General features: G+C 37.9%; 3 protein-coding genes and 1 pseudogene across 22 annotated transcripts; 2 read left to right on the top strand and 2 right to left on the bottom strand.

Moving 5' to 3' along the window:
* Window positions 1–118: 118 nt before the first annotated feature.
* Window positions 119–6,388, top strand: LOC104705613 (uncharacterized). Of its 19 annotated transcripts, none has more exons than XR_015564434.1 (8): window positions 189–434; window positions 883–963; window positions 1,067–3,101; window positions 3,264–3,582; window positions 3,687–3,820; window positions 3,906–4,991; window positions 5,248–5,905; window positions 6,091–6,388. XR_015564434.1 is itself a non-coding variant. In XM_087462959.1 (7 exons), the coding sequence occupies exons 2-6, from the start codon at window positions 946–948 to the stop codon at window positions 4,982–4,984; spliced, it is 3,585 nt and encodes a 1,194-aa protein (XP_087319085.1). In that variant the 5' UTR covers window positions 189–434; window positions 883–945; the 3' UTR covers window positions 4,985–4,991; window positions 5,248–6,388. The 19 variants fall into 19 exon arrangements, 8 of the variants coding, with proteins under 8 accessions (XP_010419950.2, XP_010419944.2, XP_087319085.1 ...); XR_015564433.1 differs by having other exon boundaries at window positions 6,086–6,388; XR_015564430.1 differs by having other exon boundaries at window positions 3,189–3,582; window positions 6,086–6,388.
* A 1,289-nt stretch (window positions 6,389–7,677) lies between these two features.
* LOC104705612 (ABC transporter G family member 6 pseudogene) lies at window positions 7,678–10,283 on the bottom strand (annotated as a pseudogene). Its single transcript, XR_015563926.1, has one exon. The product of XR_015563926.1 is annotated as an ABC transporter G family member 6 pseudogene (transcript).
* Window positions 10,284–10,683: 400 nt separating this feature from the next.
* LOC104705611 (mRNA-decapping enzyme subunit 2) lies at window positions 10,684–13,753 on the bottom strand. The gene is made up of 8 exons (XM_087461899.1): window positions 13,410–13,753; window positions 13,139–13,290; window positions 12,824–12,951; window positions 12,612–12,707; window positions 11,726–11,878; window positions 11,534–11,637; window positions 11,381–11,448; window positions 10,684–11,302 (listed from the first exon to the last, which is right to left on the bottom strand). The coding sequence occupies exons 1-8, from the start codon at window positions 13,493–13,495 to the stop codon at window positions 10,992–10,994; spliced, it is 1,098 nt and encodes a 365-aa protein (XP_087318025.1). The 5' UTR covers window positions 13,496–13,753; the 3' UTR covers window positions 10,684–10,991.
* An 809-nt stretch (window positions 13,754–14,562) lies between these two features.
* Window positions 14,563–19,782, top strand: LOC104705609 (uncharacterized). Its single transcript, XM_010421639.3, has 18 exons — window positions 14,563–14,865; window positions 15,046–15,255; window positions 15,659–15,754; window positions 16,129–16,181; window positions 16,324–16,420; window positions 16,518–16,591; window positions 16,709–16,820; window positions 16,907–17,017; window positions 17,202–17,278; window positions 17,610–17,676; window positions 17,810–17,875; window positions 18,099–18,206; window positions 18,290–18,420; window positions 18,509–18,575; window positions 18,649–18,716; window positions 18,842–18,935; window positions 19,069–19,139; window positions 19,217–19,782. Exons 1-18 carry the CDS (start codon window positions 14,716–14,718, stop codon window positions 19,578–19,580), a joined length of 2,016 nt encoding a protein of 671 aa, XP_010419941.2. The 5' UTR covers window positions 14,563–14,715; the 3' UTR covers window positions 19,581–19,782.
* The last annotated feature ends 801 nt before the right edge of the window (window positions 19,783–20,583 follow it).

The raw sequence follows: 20,583 nt of genomic DNA, 5'->3' as shown, positions 1-20,583 counted from the left end.
AAAATCTATTTTTATATAAAAATACACTTATATTATACATATTTTAAGCGTTTTTAAATGTTTTTTTGTTTTTTTTTGTATAAAATCAACATTCATATTTGTGTGTAGTAAAAAAAAAGGGTTGAGTGCAAAACGCGGATGAGTCAAAGTGTATCTTATTATATAAAGGCAAAGTAGCTGCTGCAGAGAGGGTTGTGTCTTTGCGTGGCCCTTGTCAAGTTTCGCATCTCTCTCTCTCTCTCTCTCTTATTGCTTCTCTCATCCTTGTATTTTTCGTAGCTAGTAACTGTACATTTTATCTTTTTCTTGACTGGAAACTTGCATCATCGTCATCAGACTTCTCTCACTTCATCACTCTTCCGTCTTTTGATAGATTCTTCTCTCTCTCCGTCTCCTCCCCCATCGAAACTCTTCTCTCTCTTCCTTAAATCTGTGTAATTCTTCTGTCTTTAAACTTGCAATTTATATAAACTGTCGGTGGATTTGCTTACTTGATTTACTCTTTTCCTCTGGTCAGTTTGATTTTTTTAGGTCATTGTTTCCATCGGAATATTATTGCATCGATTTTTGTTTTTGCGTACTTGGATTCAATATTTTTTTTGGATGGTTTTTTTTATCAAAGATTTGTCTCCACTAAATGATTTAGTTTTATAGTTCTAACCGTTGACTTCATTTTTTTCTTTCTCATACAGTTTTGTTGGTTGTTGTATTGTCCATTCTAGGGAGGGACTTGAGTTGCGTCTGGATTCACTTTCTTTGTTGCGTTTATTTAGGGTTTATTTAGAGATATTTTGTGAGATTTTTGATCTGAGTTCTACTTTTTTTTTTTTTTTTAGATGAATGAACCTTAATGTTGACATTTGATCTTTGTTGGTGTGTTAGGTGAAGTTAGCTTGAAGAAGGTAGTACAAGTGAAGAAGTTTTGGATATTTATTACCCCGAGCTATGTCTGGAAACCGAGAGGTAGGTTTTTATTCCAACTTCAATACTAGTACTACTAATGCTTTCTCCGACATTATCAGAAACTCTTATATTGATTGATGTTTTTTCCTCTGTTTCATTCCAGCCTCGGATCAGACCACCTACCTGGAGTTGCAGTGATATTCCAATCAAGAAGAGGAAGTACTTAGTGCAGCCGGCAATGGAAGAAGCTGCTGATACCACTACTACTAGTGGTGCTTTGGATTCATCTCTTGCTGATCAAAATCAGATAATGATTGGTGGTTCATCCAAGACAAATATTGGAGAACCAGCACCTTCGTTACAACAATCTGTTTCTGTTGGAATTACTACTGGTAAAGAGAAGAGCATTGGCAACATAATTTTTGACCAAAGTAGAGTGAAAGTTGAGAAGTCAAATTCTCCAATTCGTTCCAGTCCTTTGGCAGGCTTTGATATCCCTTCCAAAAGTTCTAACATACTTGGCAGTTCGCTCCATTGTTCTCTGGGAACGCTTCCTGTTGGTGCTGTTGTTGTTACCTCAGATCAAACTGGGATTAAAGTAGGAAAAACTCTTCTTAAGACTCATGACATTGTCAGAGAGACAGGTGACAAGGAAACTCTCAGAGGAGAGTGTCAAACAGAATCATCTTCTGGTGCTAATACTGTTTCCTTACGGCTAGGTTGTAATACTAGAAACACTTCTCCGTATTGTGAGAATGAAGAGCCTACAGCACTGAATTTGTCGTTAAGCAAGGGAGTTTGTGCCCCTCCTCATAACACAGATTCTATTTCTATTTGTACCACCAAGTCTGGCAATCAAAGTGGTGTGAGCAGATCAAACTGGGATTTGAACACTACCATGGATGCTTGGGAAGATCCTCTAGATCGCTCGAATAGGGTTAAGACAACTGCTGCATTCTTAAACAGTAACAGAAGCCTTCATGACATAGAGACATCAAGTTGTCGTGATACGACTGTTATTGCAAAGCCGGTTTCTGATAAACAGAAGGAAATTGTAGGGTTTAGAACTCCTGTGAAGACTTTAATGAAGTTTGATCATCAGGTTAATCCCACATGTTCACTTAGTCTAGGCCTCAGTTCATACCCTCCTCTTGAAAAATTACCTTCTGTATTAGCTACCACATCAGAGGCAAGGGCTGCTTGTACAAGTTTAGTCAGACCAACAATGACTGCTGGAAATGTGAACTCGGTAAACCTTAGGACCGTGAAGTCAGAATTTAGGCAGGACACTAAGAGCGCTCAAGTTTGCCCAATCGGGTTATCTAATAAAGGAGTGAAACAGGAGATTGTTGGTAGACTCGGTAAAGGAAATAGTCCCTCATCTGTCATTTTGAAGCCAGTGGTTCCTATATCAGTAAAGGCTGAGCCAAAAACCTTCACCCAATCGGAAGTTTTCAATAGGAAAGATGGAACGTTAAATTATCCCTATATACCAATAATGCAATCATGTGAGGTCCCTGATTTACCTACAAGTTCTACGCCATATCAGAAGGATAAATATATACCTTGTTCTAATGGTATCAACAATGCACCAATGTCCTTGAATGGAATGGCAATAATTCCATGCGTTCAGAGTTATCCTGTCTGTACATTAAAAGAAAATTCAGGCCAGAACAGCAGTGCAGCTAGTGGTAAGTTATGCGAAGTGCTGAGACATGGTGTAGTTCACACGACCAGTTCAAGTTCTGGTCATGGAGATGATAACCTCAATGCTTCAGGTGTAAATGTTACATCCTTGACTGAAGAGAAATTTCTAGATGATTGCAAGACCTGTATATCGAAAGAACTCCCTCGTAATTCTCGTGGAACTGATGAGCTTTCTATAAGTGATGAAGAAAAGATTATTTCATCTGGTAAAAAGCTAGAGAAACAGTTATACAGTTATGGGTTTGAATCAGATTGTGGTCATGATCTATCTAGAGTAGTAGAGAAGCAAGCTGGGAAAAGGAATTTGTACGATGACAGGGAGGTCCAAGGACCAGCTGCCTTTTTCAGGGAAGGTAATGAGGTTGCACATGCCGAGTGTGGTGGTTCTGAAACTGAACAAAGGAATATTAATGTTCCATACCATGGCGACTTTCAAAATTCTAGCCATGTGGAAGAAAAAGGGAGTCAATCTGCAGTTCTTGGTAATACAGGTAACAAACATATTAAAGAATGCTCTACCTCATCATCTATAAATAAATTTAAGAAATATGCTGTTGATGAGTCATGTTTGAAATTAGTTGAAATGGCAAGCACTGAAGTTCATACTAAGAGACATATTCCAGAACTTCAAAGTAGAGTATTTGATGGATCAGGTGAAAACGAAGGTCGTGTAGTTCAGGATGGTGAAGGAATGTCCGGTGTCTCTACAGTGTCAGGCGGGATTGACAACCCTGAAATAGTAGATAACAGCAGTCCAGTTTCATACAAGGCAGAAATATCTACTGTTGACAATGATCCTCCTGCAGAGTGCAGTGATGGTAGCCAGAGTCGGATTATAAACTTAGCTCAAGTTTCTAATAAATCTCCAAATAAGGCACTAGATGCTTCAGACAGCTTTGTGCCACTCCGAATGGAAAGAGACAGATTTCCTAATTTCCCACATGAACCGCGGAAATATCTTATGAGAGGAAGGTGATATTTCTGAGACCTTTTTTTAATCTACATCCTTTCTTTTGTCTCATTCCCTATTGAGATCTTTGTGTACTAAAATTTACCATTATTGTTTACTTTGCTAGTGATGAATCCTACAAATTCTCGCGTGAGAGGTACCATGGCAAATTTATGAGAAGCCCAAGGTTAAATTTCATACCTGACAGAAGGAGATTACCTGATAACACAGAAAGCAATCTGCATGACCAGGACACAAAAAGTAAAAGTCATGTCTAAGTTTTTCTATAGAAGAACAAAGCTTATTGTTTCTAGAAATAAATATGACTCTCATCTTGTGAATGCAGATTTTGAGTTTGATAATCATGGAAACACTCGTCAGGGTGGTGGCTTTAGGGGTAGTTTTCAGAGAGGAAGACGGTCTGCGAATGATGAAGTAGGACCTTATTCTCACTCCTTTCCTAGAAGAACCCCTAACTTTTCATATAATAGAGGACCAACAAATAAAGAGGATGCATCTGCATTTCACGGATTTAGTAGAGATGGTGAAAAATTTACAAGGGGATTACAATGCAACAACAACACAGAACCAATGTTTATGAATCCCTTACGTCCGTATCAAGGTCGGAATGGTTGTTTTCCTCGAGGACAAACAAATTTTTCACATAACCCCAAACGAGATTTTCCTGGCTTTCGCTCACGGTCTCCAGTTAGATCAAGAGAACGATCAGATGGTCCATCCTCGTCTTTCAGAAACAGGTCACAGGAAGAGTTCAGTGGGCATAATACAGACTTTTCTCATAGGAGATCACCCTCAGGTTATAAAATGGAGAGGATGAGCTCGCCTGACCATTCTGGTTATTCAAGGGATAGGGTTGTCAGAAGACACAATTCTCCACCTTTCTCACATAGACCATCAAATGCTGGAAGGGGCCGGGGTTATGCAAGGGGCCGAGGTTATGTAAGGGGTCGAGGTTATGGAAGAGATGGCAACTCATTTAGGAAACCATCTGATCGTGTTGCATATAGAAACCATGGAAACTTGAATAACTTGGATCCTCGAGAAAGGGTCGACTACAGTGATGATTTCTTTGAAGGTCAGATTCATTCTGAACGATTTGGTGTTGATGTTAATGCTGAGAGAAGACGATTTGGTTATAGACATGATAGTACCAGCTCTTTTAGACCATCTTTTAACAATGATGGTTGTGCACCTAGTAATGTAGAGAATGACCTTGATGCTGTGAGGTTCGGACAGGACCCTCGTATTAAAAGTGAAGAACAAGGGAGTTTGATGGAAACTGATGGTGAAAATAAGAACTCAGCTGAGAATGCATCTGAAAGAATTAAGAATATAGAAGAGGAGGAAACTACAAAGCAGAGTAAAATTTGGCAACGGGATGAGCTCGGTAGTGATGGTTTTTAGAATAAAGGTTAGTATTCAGTTTACTTGAACCTTCTAAGACCAGGAAGATATAAGTGATAGTGACTCAGGTATCAAACGGAAGTTTTGTGATGTTGCCACTGCCGTGACCAGTTAGTGGCTGATTATTGTTGAGATTCCAATAACGGCCACTCTGCTCTATCGTCCTTACAAGTTTCGAAATTGGCCATTGCTTGGCTGTGTATATATAGTACTTCTGTTGTGGTATGATCTTAGATTTCGTTGCCTTTCTTCCTGTGATTCAGATTTCGGCCTCTCTTCTGCACTTTATTACTGTCCATGTTGAAGTTGGAATGGGTATACAGCCTAAGCAAGATGGTGTAAATACACATGGGAATTTTTCAGGCTTCTCCACACTCAGTAGTCCTTAGCCGACTTAGGTAGAACGTACTGGTCCAACACATATGAGCGGAGGAATGACTAGGATGTTAGAAGAGACACTTTCCCTTTGTTATACAGGACTCCAGACTTTTCACCCGTACAAATATTCAGGCAGGAGAGACCTGCAGACTCTTCGCCGTAGCAGTAGAGTGTTTCTACTCGAAGTTGGACTTGCTAGAACCATAACAACCCCAATACTGTATATGGTTGAGCTTTAACTGTTATTGGTTTAGAACATTCACTTTCATATGCGAAGAACCAGATGATGGATTCCTACAACATGATGTCATCAATCTGCCTTTATTGCCCAAGATGATTAAGAATACACCAAGCTTGCTTGAAGTGCTGAACAGCCACTTATCTTTTGATATAGACAAAAGGAATGTGAGATATATGGGCTAGTAAGTTCAATAATATTGTTTCACGCAATAATGATATTTCTCACCTATCAAGTTGAAGCATGTACAGTTGGTAGAACTGGATTACTAGCCATGGAAAAGAGCAAACTGGAACCGGCCAAAGGTAAACAACCTATTTGAACCCAATGGTCTGTAAAAAAAAAAAAGGACCCAATGGTCTGTTTGATGGTTCCTTTATCTTTTTCCTCATTCCAAGTGAGTTTGGATTTCGAAGTTGCATCTCAACATCCATTTGGATAAATCCAGGGAAGGGAGCCTGTGATTGATCTTGTTGCTTTTCCAGTATAGGCATGTGAAAGATTCATGGCACGGAGTTTCACCAGGTTTAATCAGTAGATGTTGCTAATGAGGGGTTGAGGTGTTTGGAACTGGAAAGAGGAATCCATAATTTTTGATTGGGGAATGTGTGTGGGTGTTAACTTTAGTTCATGAATCTAAGTTTTATAGGGACTGATGTTGTAAGAGTGATGAGGCTATATTCCGTAATCAGACCATCAACATACAAGTCATATGATGTTTTACAGAAAGTGTAAAAGGTGCCTTTGTGCTGAGTATCTTATATAATAAAGTAGGTTTTCTTTTGACACATAGACACTCTTCCTTTTAACATTTATTATTTTTAATATTAAATTTTATAATTATTTATTTTTGTTAATTTTAACTATAATAAAAAAATCAAACTCATATACACTATTACTCATCTTTTATAGTATTTTATTTTCAAGATCAAACTAAAATAATTTAAAGTTCATATATTGTAAAACATTGTAATTTAAATCTATATATTGTTCAAAGAGACACTCTTAACAGATCCTGGGGATTCATTCCACATTTCACATGTTGACACATAGACACTCTTCCTTTTAACATTTGTTATTTTTAATATTAAATTTTATAATTATTTATTTTTAATTTTAACTATAATAAAAAATCAAACTCATATACACTATTACTCATCTTTTATAGTATTTTATTTTCAAGATCATATATTGTAAAACATTGTAATTTAAATCCATATATTGTTCTACTTATATTTTAAAACATAATAAAAACCTGAAAAGTCAAACATTTAAAATGCACGATATCATTATCAATGCAATATATTAGATTTATTGATAAAGTAAGGTTTTCTCTAAACTCATGCTCTAAAAAGTTGACACATAGAGACTCCTCATTTTAACATCAGATACACTATTACTCATCTTTTATAGATTTATATTAAAAATATATATGAGTGATATTATTCCAGCAGTTTATTTTAAAGATCAAACTAAAATAATTTAAAATTCATATATTGTAAAACGTTGTAATTTAAATCCATATATTGTTTTACTTATATTTTAAACCATAATAAGAATCAGAAAAGTCAAACATTTAAAATGCACAATATCATTACCAATGCAATATATTAAATTTATTGCTAAAATAGTAACAAATCTAAGACGGTTTGACAAATACATACGCTCATGGCCCAATATTACAAGTTCACATTCTTACATATATTTTTAATATGAAAAATTAAATTAACAAAAAAATAAGCAAAATCTGTGTAAAACATAAGTAAAATATTTTGATGTACACAAAAAACCCAAAATAATAGTAATATGTTAGTTTATGTTATTTTTCAAAATAGGATAATGATTATGTAATAACCCACGCAACGTCTGGGCTACCACCTAGTTGTGAATACAAAAGAGCTGCATTTATTTAGTTGTGAAATTTTTGTGCTCATCAAACCAAACATGCCAAATATTCTGTACACGCCTCATCCGCAAGGTAATAAATTTCAAGTGTACTCAATACATGGTAGCAACAAAAAAATGCAATTTGCAGCTACATGTATGTTATTTTGCAGATTATCAATCAATCATAGTCTTTTTAGAAATTTCCAATTACTAATTCAAACAAATATAAGTAGTTGAGCTCATTCAACAATTTATCAACCACATAAATATAAGTATACAACAAAGAATTAAAAGAAAGATACAGAATACAAACAAAGGTTAACCAAACTTTATAACCAGAGATCAAACTGAGTTTTGTTCTTACCTCCTCTTGTTCTTGCTTCCCAAAAGCAGAGAAAAGTAAAACAAGATTCGAAAGAAGAAGCCCCAAGCGACCGTAACCCACAAGCAATTCCATTTGGTGAGATCGGTAACGCCTTGCTGCTGCAAAATGTCATATCCTGTGGTCAAGCAAGTGGAGCTTGTGATCCTCATCCCAAGTGATTTGCTCATTGTTGCTAGAAGCCTAACTTTCATCCCCCGAGGCACAGCGACGAGAGGTGTGTTGTCGAATATCTGAACTCCTCTAACGAAACACTTTGTAGGGTCACCAAATTCGTTTAGGAGCACAGCTTCATAAGGGTACTTGACTAATGAGATGTAATGGAACCAGATCCAGTAGTCAGGGATTCTATCTCGGTTGATGAAGAACCCACTGAATAGCAAGAAATAGGCCAAGATAGCTACCACAATAGTGTAACCGAGCATTACATGTGGAACAACGCCTGACAAGAAGGTGACGAATGAGCTTCCTGCCCAGAAAGAGGCTAAGATGACAAGGAAGTAGAAGAGGAAACCCATGAGACCTCCATCTAGCCCCACGCCCCAGAAAGTGATTGCTGCGAAAGCAAGCGAAAGGATGATCAAGGAAGGGAGGGCAACAAGAGAGTGAGAAAGCACATAGGAGGATCTTCGGTAAGCGTTGTAAGCGGTTTCTCTCATGAAAATGAAACGTTCTTGAAGGAAAACTGGAAGAGCATCCGCGCAGGTGTAGAATGTTGTGGACATTGCAAAGGCAAAGCATCCAAGACGTTCTTGGACTCCTTTAGGAGAGCTATCAAGCTGCCAAAACATGGTAGCTAAGATGAAACCAGTGACTAGAACAGCTCCTAGGCGTATCCCGAATAGTTCAGGCTGTCTCCGAGAGTTAGTCATGGAACGTTTTGCTAGAACCACGAGTTCGACCCAAAACGGGTTTGCGAATGTTGGAATGGTGGAAACAGGGTTAGAGCCAGAGCCAGGGGTGGTTGTGTTCGCTCCAGAGACGAGCTTCCCTTTGGAGATGCTTGCACTGATGGCTTCTTTCAAGGACAGGCCAGTCTGAGTTCGTGGCTCTGCTTTCCTCTGTCTAAAAACTTTGTTGAACTCAACTAAACTTCTTGTTCCACCAGCTGATCCTTCCAGCTCACGGATCAAATCCAAAGCGAACTCAGTGCGGTTCTCATGTTCGGGAATTGGGTGGCCAAACTCAGCGAAAAACCGAGGTAGCATCGCAGGCGAACCGCTGAACACGGTTTGACCACGGGACAAGAAAAGAAGACGATCAAGCAATCGAAGAAGACGGTAACTAGGTTGATGAAGAGTCATGATCACCATGCTTCCACTCTGAGCGATTCTTTTGAGAACCTTGATCACACTAAGAGCACTTGTAGAGTCCAAACCAGAGGTCGGTTCATCTAGAAAAAGCAGAATCGGATCATGGATGATATCAATCCCGATTGAAACTCTCCGTCTCTCTCCACCAGAGATCCCACGGTGACCTTCATCTCCGATCACTGTATTAGCAGCGTTCCTGAGTCCTAACTGATCGATCAAAGCTTGAACGCGGAGACTCTTCTTGGATTTCGAAAGGCTTCGAGGGAGACGAAACTCGGCTGCGAACATTAAGGTTTCTTCAACTGTAAGCATGGGGAAGAGAAGATCGTCTTGCATCACGTAAGCAGAGATAGCTTTTTGCATTTTCGAGTTGAGGACTTCTCCGTTTAGAGTAACGTTTCCTTTTAAGCTTCCTTTAGCGATACGGTTAGCTAACGCATCGATCAGTGTTGATTTGCCTGAGCCACTTGCTCCCATCACAGCTACTATCTCTCCGTCTCTAGCTTCACCGGAGATTCCGTTGAGGAGCGTCTTCGTCTTGGAAGAGAAGAGACCCTCCGACGAAGGAGCTCCGGGATCGGAAGTGCGTCTCCACGTTAACTTCCGGCGAACTTTGACGCTGTAAGTGAGATCGGTGAACGAGAGAACGAACGGTACGGATTGGTCCGGCGAGGTGAGATCCACATCGACGTGGTGCTGGTCATGATGACCACCACGACGAGTCGTGTCGCCGACGTTTTGCAAGAGCTGTGCGAACGTTGGAGAAGACGACGCGCCGCCTGAGACACCGTTATACTCCGGCGAGAAGAACGGTGACGTCATGTTGTCGTATGCTGCGACCACACGAGACATTCTTTTTGGGTTTCTTGTGATTGTGATGAAGCGGGAAAATATCTAACGGCGTTAAAACTACCGTTGTTAGCTTAGAAGGAGAAGGGAAGAGGAAACATGAGTTATAACCAACGTTTTAATTTCTATTTCTATTTATAGATAAATTTCTCAACGTGGTTGGGCTGTGTTAACATGTCTTTGCTTATTTTTTTAGGACTAATTTGATGAAAAAAACAAAAAGTATGAGAAGAGTCAAAGTCACAAATGCTGATGCTTAATGTAGATGAACCTCCAAACCTAAACACAAGCAAGTAAAAAGTGTAAAACATACCAAAAAAAAGGCCACATGTCCGTTTCTGTTTCTTTAAAATGTTTTCGTATAGCCTTCAAATATATTTTTTTAGGCCACGCTTGCCAAATTTAGGCCACCGTTCCCCCACCCACCTTTATACTCAACAAAATCAAGTTACAATGTGTAAAAGTTGAAACAGTTTCAAGACATATCTCGTAAGATAATCTTATATATAAACTTACTAATTAGGTGTGACTTTTTTTAGTTTTATAGGTAAGCCAAAAAAAACAATAACGCCATCTTTCTTAGCTTTGTCCAAGACTAGAACACTTGCTGCTTCGATGAAACAGTTATTGTCACTATTAAGAAGATCATCAATTACTCGGGTAAGAAACTTCTTTAACATTTATAGCTGGTCGCAACCATAGTCATCTAAAGCCATGATCCAGAGGATTAACAACTCTCCAACTATCCATCATTTACAACAACCCTTTCATTCTAGAAGAAACAAATGACATAAAACCAAATACCGAAGAAATAGAAAAAGGCACAAGCGTATGAACATATCCAACGGTTTTGCTATAGACAAACCCACCAATCCAACCGCATCATAAACCACAATACCAGTCCAACCGCATCATAACTCCCAATACCAATCCAACCCATATATGAGACTGACTGACCAGTCAAGCTGAAAAATCAGATTCCATCGCCTGTCTGATAGCTGACATGTCGAACTTGAAGCTTCTGAAACTGCTTTCAGGTACTATGTCCTGAGGATGGTCGACTTCAGGCTTTGTATTGTGGCTTTCCATTGAGGCTGTCCTGAATTCAGGCTTTGTATTGTGGCTTTCCATTGTTGTTGTTGTCTTGAGTTCAGCTTTTCTACTGTGGCTTTCTATTGTTGTTGTCTTGACTTCAGGTTTCCTATTGTGGCTTTCCACTGTTGCTGTCCCGTTCCCTCCAACACTAGTCCTTGCATTCCACACGCAGAGTGCTGTAAAAGCATATGAAGTCAGATCTCTGCCAAAAATTCCTCTCTTTTAATGAATGCTTGGTGAAAAAGACATCAAACCTTTAAGGGGCTTGTTAGGTCTTCGTGCTACAGGTGACGGATGTTTTATTATCCACGACTTCAACGACCTGCACAAGTTTGTATCTATTGTTATGCACCAATAACGAAGACCACCCAGAAATCTATGTGGATAAATAGAGAGCCACTACTCACGAAAGAAAAGGTGCCACCATGTACAGTTTGAGACCAGAAACTCCATGAGTTATCACCTCATTACTTGCTGGCTGTAGATGATCAAGCCGGTGCCATGCAATTTCCTACAAGAATTCCACAACAAATAAACATCAGAGACTCATACAGACGCAGACAAGATCACACTCACAAGGTCAATTGTTAGATACACACACTGATTTCCTTCTTTGTTTGTGGTGCAAAAAGTGTATCCTCTGTCACCCCAGCAACTATGTATAGTCGTACTCTTTGCTGCCTGAATACAAACTCTATATATTCTTCTTTCTTGAGTAGCTTTGAGACATCAAATCCAGTTTCCTCTAAGACCTGTGATATGGAAGAACAGTACATAAGACAGACAGCCAAAACAAGTTTGACAAAATATTCAATTATTCACTATTAACCCATGATCCAGGTCTATACAAAGAATCAGCAGCAAACATACAGCATGTGAAATGCTAACTGCACCGGGAGGATAGCACTATAGAAATACAAGTAAACCATTTGAGCTTTGATCATTTCTATACCAATGAGATAGTAAAAAGATACACAAAGCCTATATAGTTGACATTGACTGCAGCACTATTCTCGTTTGCAATATATCCTGTCTACTGGTGAACTAAGAATAATTCTTTCCTCAATTATAGCTCACGTAGGAAAATCTATTTCCAGTACCTAGGGAGTATGTGCTATAACGAAACTTTTAAACTAGCATGAGAATAAGATACCCAGTTGTCCAGAGCAGAAGATATAAGAGAGGTTATCTTTGCTATTATTTCACCTCTGTCATCTACAATTAAAAAATTCATGCACTCTGACACACTACGTTGACACATCTCATATGTCAACAACCAATAAAATATAACCAATGCATCCACTAAAAGAGGTCAATCTTACCCCATAAGCGGTCTTCCTTAAATTACATAGTAGTATTTTCTTTTTTTATTAATATACACTTATGATCAATGAGTGGCGGTTGTTGGAGCTATCAGTATTGCTACAAAAGTGCAGAATAAATGAACCAAACAAGAGACAGGAATACAACAGAATGGATACTAACCTCACGAATGGCACAAGCATGGTCTTCTTCATCCTTGCTCTTCTTCCCGCGGGGAAAGCTCCAGCTCGATCCTTTCCATCCTTTAACCAACAAGCACTGCAGGTAAAAAAAGATACCAAAAAGAAAAGAAAAGAAAAAGGTAAGCATACCAAAAAAAATGTAATTAGAAAAAAGTATCTGGAAACATAAGTATCACCCCAAAGGGGTCTAACCCGTTCATATGTCTCATCGAGGATAATAGCTCCAGTGACGGGAACTCGACACTTGTAAGAAGTAAAGTCTTTGAAAATGTCATCAATATGAGTAACATAAGGTCTCAACACATCACAGCTGTTGAATACTAAGCCAAGTCAAGGGAAAAAAAAAGATCCAGAAGAGAACAATAGATAATACAGAAAGAAGTCAAGGCTATGTGGCAGCATCTGATTAGGCAAATGAGATCATAAACGAGCATTGTACTAACAGTGAGAGGATAAGAAATGTAACAGTGAGAGGAGAAAGGCAAACGAAATTTCCAGAAAGGATACAGAGAGAAGTAAACTCTTTCAAAGACAAGGACTTGAGCTTAGGATCATTCTCTACAGCATTATCTTCATAGTACCAATAAGCATACTCCACCAGAAACAAAATCCTCTCGAAAGACTGTTGATCTTCTTCAGGGACGTTCAAAACGAATCGACTGAAAACCAAAAAAAATTTCATTCACAAAGCATCACAGTTACCCAATTCAATTCCGAGCCCAAACAATTGAAAAGAGAAGGAAAAAAAAGAAACACTAGATTGATTTGATAAGATTACCTGCAAAGATCATCGAGAAGTTCCTTGGAAGGGAGGCAATTACCGATGTTCTTCGATGAACTTGATGATCGATGGAGACCCGACATTTTTTTTTTTTTTTTTCCGTCTTCTAGTGGTGAGTGAATTCTTCGTGCCTTTATTAAAACCCTAATACTGGATGAGAGGAGGAGCTCTCTCTATCTCTATCTCTCTCTATATCTATATATATATATACTGTAGGGGGTAGGTAGGTATATAAGCTTTTGGTTTGAATCGGAGGAGGTGGTGGATGGTCTCGTCGGTGAATCTGATCGCTCCGGAGAAGAGAATCTGAGAGAGCGACGATTGATGATTGTGTGTATCTTGAAAAGGTGGGCCCCTCTTCGGCCCTTTATTATAGCTGATGGAAGTAAAGTGCGCTGCTGCCGTGTGTCTATTACTCTAACAAGGGTGGTGGATCAAAATATATCCGAGATCCGACCCATGTTTCCAATTGGGTCGCATTTTTATTATTTTTATTGTCATTTTTTTCTTAAAAAAATCATAAATACATAAATTCAATCATCTATGTTCAATTTTTTTTAATTTGATTTTTTGCCAAAGAAAACAATTACGTATTTGCTTTGAAATTGAACAAACTATTTTTTTTTTTACTTTTTACCAAAATATACCAAAATAAAATTTCACATTTAATTTTAATAAAATACATATATTTCTAATTATCTAATTTTTTCCTTAAAAATTCATTTGTCTTCAAAGAAATCGAAAAGTTCAGTGTTCTTGTAAATGCAAGGAAATTAATTGTATTAACCTTTTTTTTATTCCTATCTTGATGAAATTTCACATTTAATTTTAACAAAATATAAAAAATTCAATCATCTATGTTCAATTTTAACAACTATATATTATGATTTTTTTTTTTTTTTTTTGCGAAATTTTATCTAGGTAAACTTATTTGCTTTGAAGTTGAACAAATTATTTCTAACAATTACTTAGTTGCTTAGAAATTGAACTAATTATTTGTAAGAAGTTATTTACTTAGATAAAATTTCGCATTTAATTTTAATAAAATACATAAATTTCCAATCATCTAATTTCCCCAATTAATTCACATTTTCCAGAGAAGTAATAATATTTTAAATCGCCTGCAAGTGCAAAAACGTCAAAAGTTCTCACCGAGTAAAAACTTTGACCGTGGCCGAGAGAGAGAGAGAGAGTTGTCTCATTTTCAGTAATTCACAAAAATTGTTGGTACTATTCGTTCCTGGAGGAGGATTTATTCGCCGTAGTATACACCCACCCACCAGAGAAGATCGAACAATAGAACATGTCGTGGCTGCGAACGGCCGTCAATAAGGCGGTGGAGGTCGGAAACCGCAAAAACATCACCCGAACCGTCAAGAACTATGCCGACTCCGTCGTCCAGCAGGCTGGCCAAGCCGTCGCTGAAGGAGCCAAACTCTTCCAAGATCGCATTGTAAATTTCTCATTCCCTTTTGCTTATTCCCCCTTCTAATTGGTATTTAGGTCTAATACCTCTAGATTCTAGTTTTGATTTTGTCATTTTCACCCTATTTATGAACTTATTATAGTGCAGTTGTTACAGTTGCATTACTTAAAGACTAGTATGAATATTTCTGATTGCAAACTTTTACAGGGTGTTGGGGCCTTCAAGAGTGTTAGTCAGACGATTCAGAGATTGGAAGAAGCTGCAGTCTCATATAGAGGTCATGAAAGGGCGTTGCTGATTACTAGATGGTTAAATGTGCTCAAGGAGATTGATAGAGCTACTCAAAGTTCTGTAAAGGATAAACAGATGAGCTCAGAGGAACCACTTGCTTCTGATGAAGCAAAGAGACGTGAATGGGTAGTTTTTTTTGTATTCCTTTCAGACGATAGGAAGATGTTTGCAAAGAAGTCCACAGTTCTCCCGCTTCCTAAATATTAAGGATACTAGTTAAGTAGAGATGGTTATGATCTTTAGTGGTGCTGGGTTAAGAATCTTACATGTTCCTGACCTGTTTTTTGTAAAAGAGAAAAGAGGATGCCGTTTATGAAGATGTCATCATATCATCCTGCATTTTAGAATTTCAAGAATATTGCTTTAAGTAGAATAGTAGATATATTTGCTATCCTTAGTAATATAGGGTAACTTTTTCTGTTAAAAAGGTTTGATTATCAGTGAGTTACTAATTACTATTCTTCTTTTAATTTCATATGTTGTATTTATCACCCTTTTGCCAATTCAGAAGATCCCTTTCCATGTGTAGGTTTTGTATTACGACCCAGATATAGGTGGTGAGCCACTAAATTTCCGTGATGTTTTTCTGCAAAGTCAAGCTCTGGAGGGCATCGTTCTGTCCATGGTAATCTTTCGCAGCTTAAACGTTATCTTTTGGTGGCTATCTGTTAAGTAATAACAATCAGTACCCACCCTTTCTCTAAAATTTCCATTCGTTTATATACGTAAGGGTGGACTTGTAGGAACCTGAGAGATGCAGCATCATTGATTAGATTTCACAGTTTTAATTCGAGATAATGAAATGTAAAGAAAGTGTATAGCTTGGCAAAAAGAAAGTAAGGAACAAAAACCAGCTTAAGTAGTCTCTTGTATGTTCTGAGAACCTGTCATTTATCTTCTTTCTCGGAATGTTTTGCACATAGTACTATACTTATATTATTGTATATGTGAAAATATGTACCGTCTATGGGGGTTAAAGGTTTGACTGTTCTATTACAGATTATTGAACCACCACATGACGAAGAGATTACTCTACTCCTGGATATGTTTGGGTGAGTCGGCTGGTATTCCAAATTGCATTGCCAAAATTTGGCTTCCAAAAGGAGTCTTAGACTTTTTCTTGGAAAAACCGACACAGTTTATTGCTATTTCATACCTAATGCGATTATTCATAGATCTTAACATTGTTTTCAGGCTTTGTCTGAATGGCGGAAAGGAAGTTCATGATGCTATAGTTAGCAGTATGCAGGATCTTGCTACAGTATTTTCGAGTTACAAGGATGAAGTGTTGGTAACCGCTTGATCATTAAGCATTATTTAATTTATGGGTGTTTGGATTCCTCCTAACTTGTGTTTTCTTCTATGTTGCTTGGGCTGCTCTTGGACAGGTTAAGCAGGACGAATTGCTTCAGTTTGCCCAAAATGCCATCACAGGTTTGAAGATTAATGCTGAAATGCTGAGGTGAGAAATGAAGATATTGATGTGCTTTTTTGCTCTCGTTTCTCTTCATGAATGAATGAATGATTCATAGGGCATTTGTTCATCTTGCATCAATTTTAATTGAATTCATGTTTTCAGAATTGATGCTGAAGCTTCTGATCTGAGAAAAAAACTCGAAAAGATAAATGCCTCTCAAATTCCAGAGCAGAATGAAGATAAGGAACTTAAAGAGGCACCTTTAACAATAGAGGTGAGAGTACAGCATTATTTCCAAACCCTTTTTTTCTCCCTTAGCTCATTTAGGTAGTTCCATTATATAGACTTCTCATTTTGCAGGCTTTTAAAGAAACACTTGCGAAGATTCGTCTTTGCTCCAGCCTAGAAGGTCTTCTAGTTAGAAAGAGACAACTAAGCAACGGTGATTCTCTAGATATACATGCTCAGAAAGTAAGTCTGTAAATTTTATTAGTCTCAAATTATATAAGTTGATTGGTATCGTAGTTATCATCTTCTTCTACTTGTTTGTGCTGATAGGGAATGTTAAATGTATTCAATGAGAGCATATCATTTCTTGACTTCTGAAGGAGAATGTTTATTATCGAAAATAAAGATATTTTTTTCTTGGAACCAGGTCGACAAGCTCAAGGTGTTATTAGAATCTTTAGCAAATTCAACTTCCAAAGCCGAAAAGCGAATATCAGAGAACAGGTAAGACTTCTTATCGACTCCAGTTAGTTTTTTTTCCTGCCATTAAGACTTTTTTTGTGGTTTAATTTTGATCTGACATGGTAAATTCACCAGACCAGAAGAATAGGTTTTAAGTCTCGTACTCTTTGTTTACTATATGCATGTTCAGCAAATACAGCGGAGACAAAGTGCAATTTATTCCTCATTTATTTTCTGATTAACTATATATCAACAATGCTGAGCCTCATCAAAGCTTGTCTTGTTACCACTTAGTGCTATTGAGCGAATGATTAGTCTGTGGAAGTAAAAATACCATATATGGATACCAATTGTCCATTTTCTCTTTTCGCAGACTTCAGAAAGAGGAGGCACTAAAAGCTCGTGTGGTGAAAGCAAATGAAACCGGTGAAAAGGAAAAGGTCTTTGTCTCCCGCTTTTTAATTTCTTCTTTTGATTATTGACTGCAAAACAAACACTAATAGTTGCAGCATTCTTTGGCATGTTCATCAGCTCCCAGTATTAAGGTTCTTTGCTATGATTTATTATGTACAGGAATTGGGTGCAGAAATTGAACAACTTGAGAAACAAAGAGATGAGCTGGAAGCCGAACTGAAGAGGGTAACTGAATCTTCTCTATTAAATTGGTTTCTTGTTTTATTCTGGAGGTTTACAAACACACGCTTAAAACAGACGAAGTTTTTTTCTTTTCCACTGGACTTAATTGTATGAATGTAAGCTCATCATGCTGTTGAATTGAAATATAAATATTTTATTTGATTCTATGTATTTAGGTATGATTATTGTGGTAGGGAAGGTATATCAATGAATATTCTCCATGTAGGTAAATATATCATTAGCTGCTGCTCAAGCGCGGTTTCGTAATGCAACAGAGGAGAGGGATCAATTTGGTGAAGCCAACAATCAGATAATCGCTCACCTGAAAACAAAGGTCGCATATTCTTATAGATGAGTAGCTCTTATGCTTAACAATATCAACGTGAAATCATTTGCGTATGTTGATTCTGCATGTAGGACGATGACCTGTCTAAATCAGTTGTAGCTTGTAAGAAAGAAGCAGAAGTTATTAAGACGTGGATTAATTTTCTTGAGGATACATGGCTTCTTCAATGCTCATATACCGAAACGAAGGATAAACAGACTTTGTATTCTATCTACTCTCAGCTGCTTCTCTCAATACATCTTGCTTTGCTGCACGACCACAATAATTAATCTATTGAATGCATGTCTTAGGGACGAATTGGAGAAGCATGAGGATTATTTCTCAGATGTTGCCTTTAATACACTTTCTGTGTACAAGGTAACCTCTGTACTTTGATCTAGTTAATTGATATATGAAAGAACTAACACAAAAAAAAATTCATATTGTGCAGAAGGAGGTGGCACCTTTAATCAGTCGTATAGAAAATTATGTGGAAAATCTGAAGAATTTGGGTCCTGGGTAATTTCCTCTTGTTGAATTGAATTGCTCCATTACATTGCTTGATGTCTGATTAATAACACTAGTTGGAGTGTGACTGTACCTAGCGGTAGTGGTGACAGTTTCGCATGTGGTGGTGGTGACAGGTCGGAGAAACCGCCAAATGCCGATCAGGGGGACAATCAGGTTTCAAACCCGAGGAAAATTCTGGAGCAGGAGTATATAGACTATGAGACCAAGGTAAGAATTGCTGCTTAGTAGGTCGTTTTACATTCAGACCCAATGACTGGGACCAAATTCGACTCTGCATGGTTGTGCTATATTTTTCTCTTTGTTCGGTTGCTCTTCCTTGTCACTGATTTGGTTTTATCAGATCATTACCACCTTCAGCATTGTCGACAACATGAAAGAGCAATTCCAGGTTCTCCAGAGCAAACTGGAAAAGTGAGTGGAAACATAACTCTTCGATCTTTTAGCAATCCTAAGTTTTGAAACCCTTTTGAAATCCTACATGATTCCAGAAAGGAGGACCGGCGTGTGAAAGAGCTATTTGATGACATGGAGAAAATGAGGCAGCAATTTGAATCCATAGCGAGGCCAATGTTAGAGATAGAGATTCCATCACCTAAAAGCAGTGCTTCATCACCCAAATCCCCCAAGCCCAGCAGTGGCATGGATGCTCCAACTGAATCTACTCTGTCCCAAACGTCAGAGTTGAGCAAACCGCCTGAGGCACCAAAAACTACTGCCGGTTCCAGTCAGGAATTTAACCCTGAAGCTGAACTAGCGGAGCTTGAATCTGAATTTGGTAAGGTGGCACGTGATTACTCTGCAGATGAGGTTGATGGATGGGAATTTGATGAACTCGAGAAAGAGCTGCAGTAGTAAGTAGTCCAGCGACTCGAATAATATGATCATCACACGCATGTCCACCACATACACTGAAATGTTTTTTCTCGTACCTTTTTTCTTTTGCCGCGTAACTCCAAAGTTCATTCGCTAATCTGTATGGTAATTTTATGGTAACTGCCTGTTGACTGTGTTGCATGTTTACATGGAACAAATAAAAAACCAAACGTAATTAAAACTGTGTCCTTTTTGAAACTTCTGACTCGGCATGTCAAATGGACCTGAACTGCCTTGCTAGCCTCGCTACGGAATTTGCAATGTCTTACTCTCAATGAATCGTCTCTCAAGAGAATCCATTCCTTGTTGTTTTCTGCATGTCGTTCTAACGTTTTCCTTCTATATGGGAATCTAAATTTGTACTATGGGACCATCAAAGACGGATTATAATCAAAGCTTGTCTTGATATGCCTCTTAGAGGTATGGAGCGGATATATCAGTTCTCCAATTGTCTTTTGGCAGACTTGAGAAAATGGTAGGTATCAAAAAGCTCGTGTGGGTCAGTGGGTGAAAGCAAATGTAAGGTCCTTTTCTCACGCTTTTTAAATATTTATGATATATGTAATGCCAAAAATTTTAACTAGATTATATTTTCTAAAGTTAAAGTCATTGCCATATAAACAACATTTTTAAGATTAAATCCATTAACAGTCTCTAGGAGCGTTTCATTTCTCTTCATCAAAAAATTTCTAAGCCTTCAAGGTTTTTTAAAATAGGAAAAAAACAAAACAAAACAAAAAGACTCAGAATTTGTTTAGTGAAGTCTCTCATGGTCGCCTTTGTTACTGAAATCGAGTGGTGTAATCTCGAGTGATCAGATACGACGAGCTAAGAAGAGGTCGTCTGGCGTGGTCTCCTTGAATCCGTAGTGCAAAGAAGAAAAGGAATGGAGGCGATTTTTAGGGTTTCCGTACAAGAGGCGATTGAGCGGCGATTTTCAGATCTACTCTCCTAACCCTTCGATTTCAGTACAGCGACTCTA

Source organism: Camelina sativa, chromosome 8, assembly GCF_030686135.1.
Source record: "Camelina sativa cultivar CO46 ecotype springtype chromosome 8, ASM3068613v1".
NCBI classification, from domain to species: Eukaryota; Viridiplantae; Streptophyta; class Magnoliopsida; order Brassicales; family Brassicaceae; genus Camelina; species Camelina sativa.
This window is presented reverse-complemented; position numbering and strand designations above follow the sequence as displayed.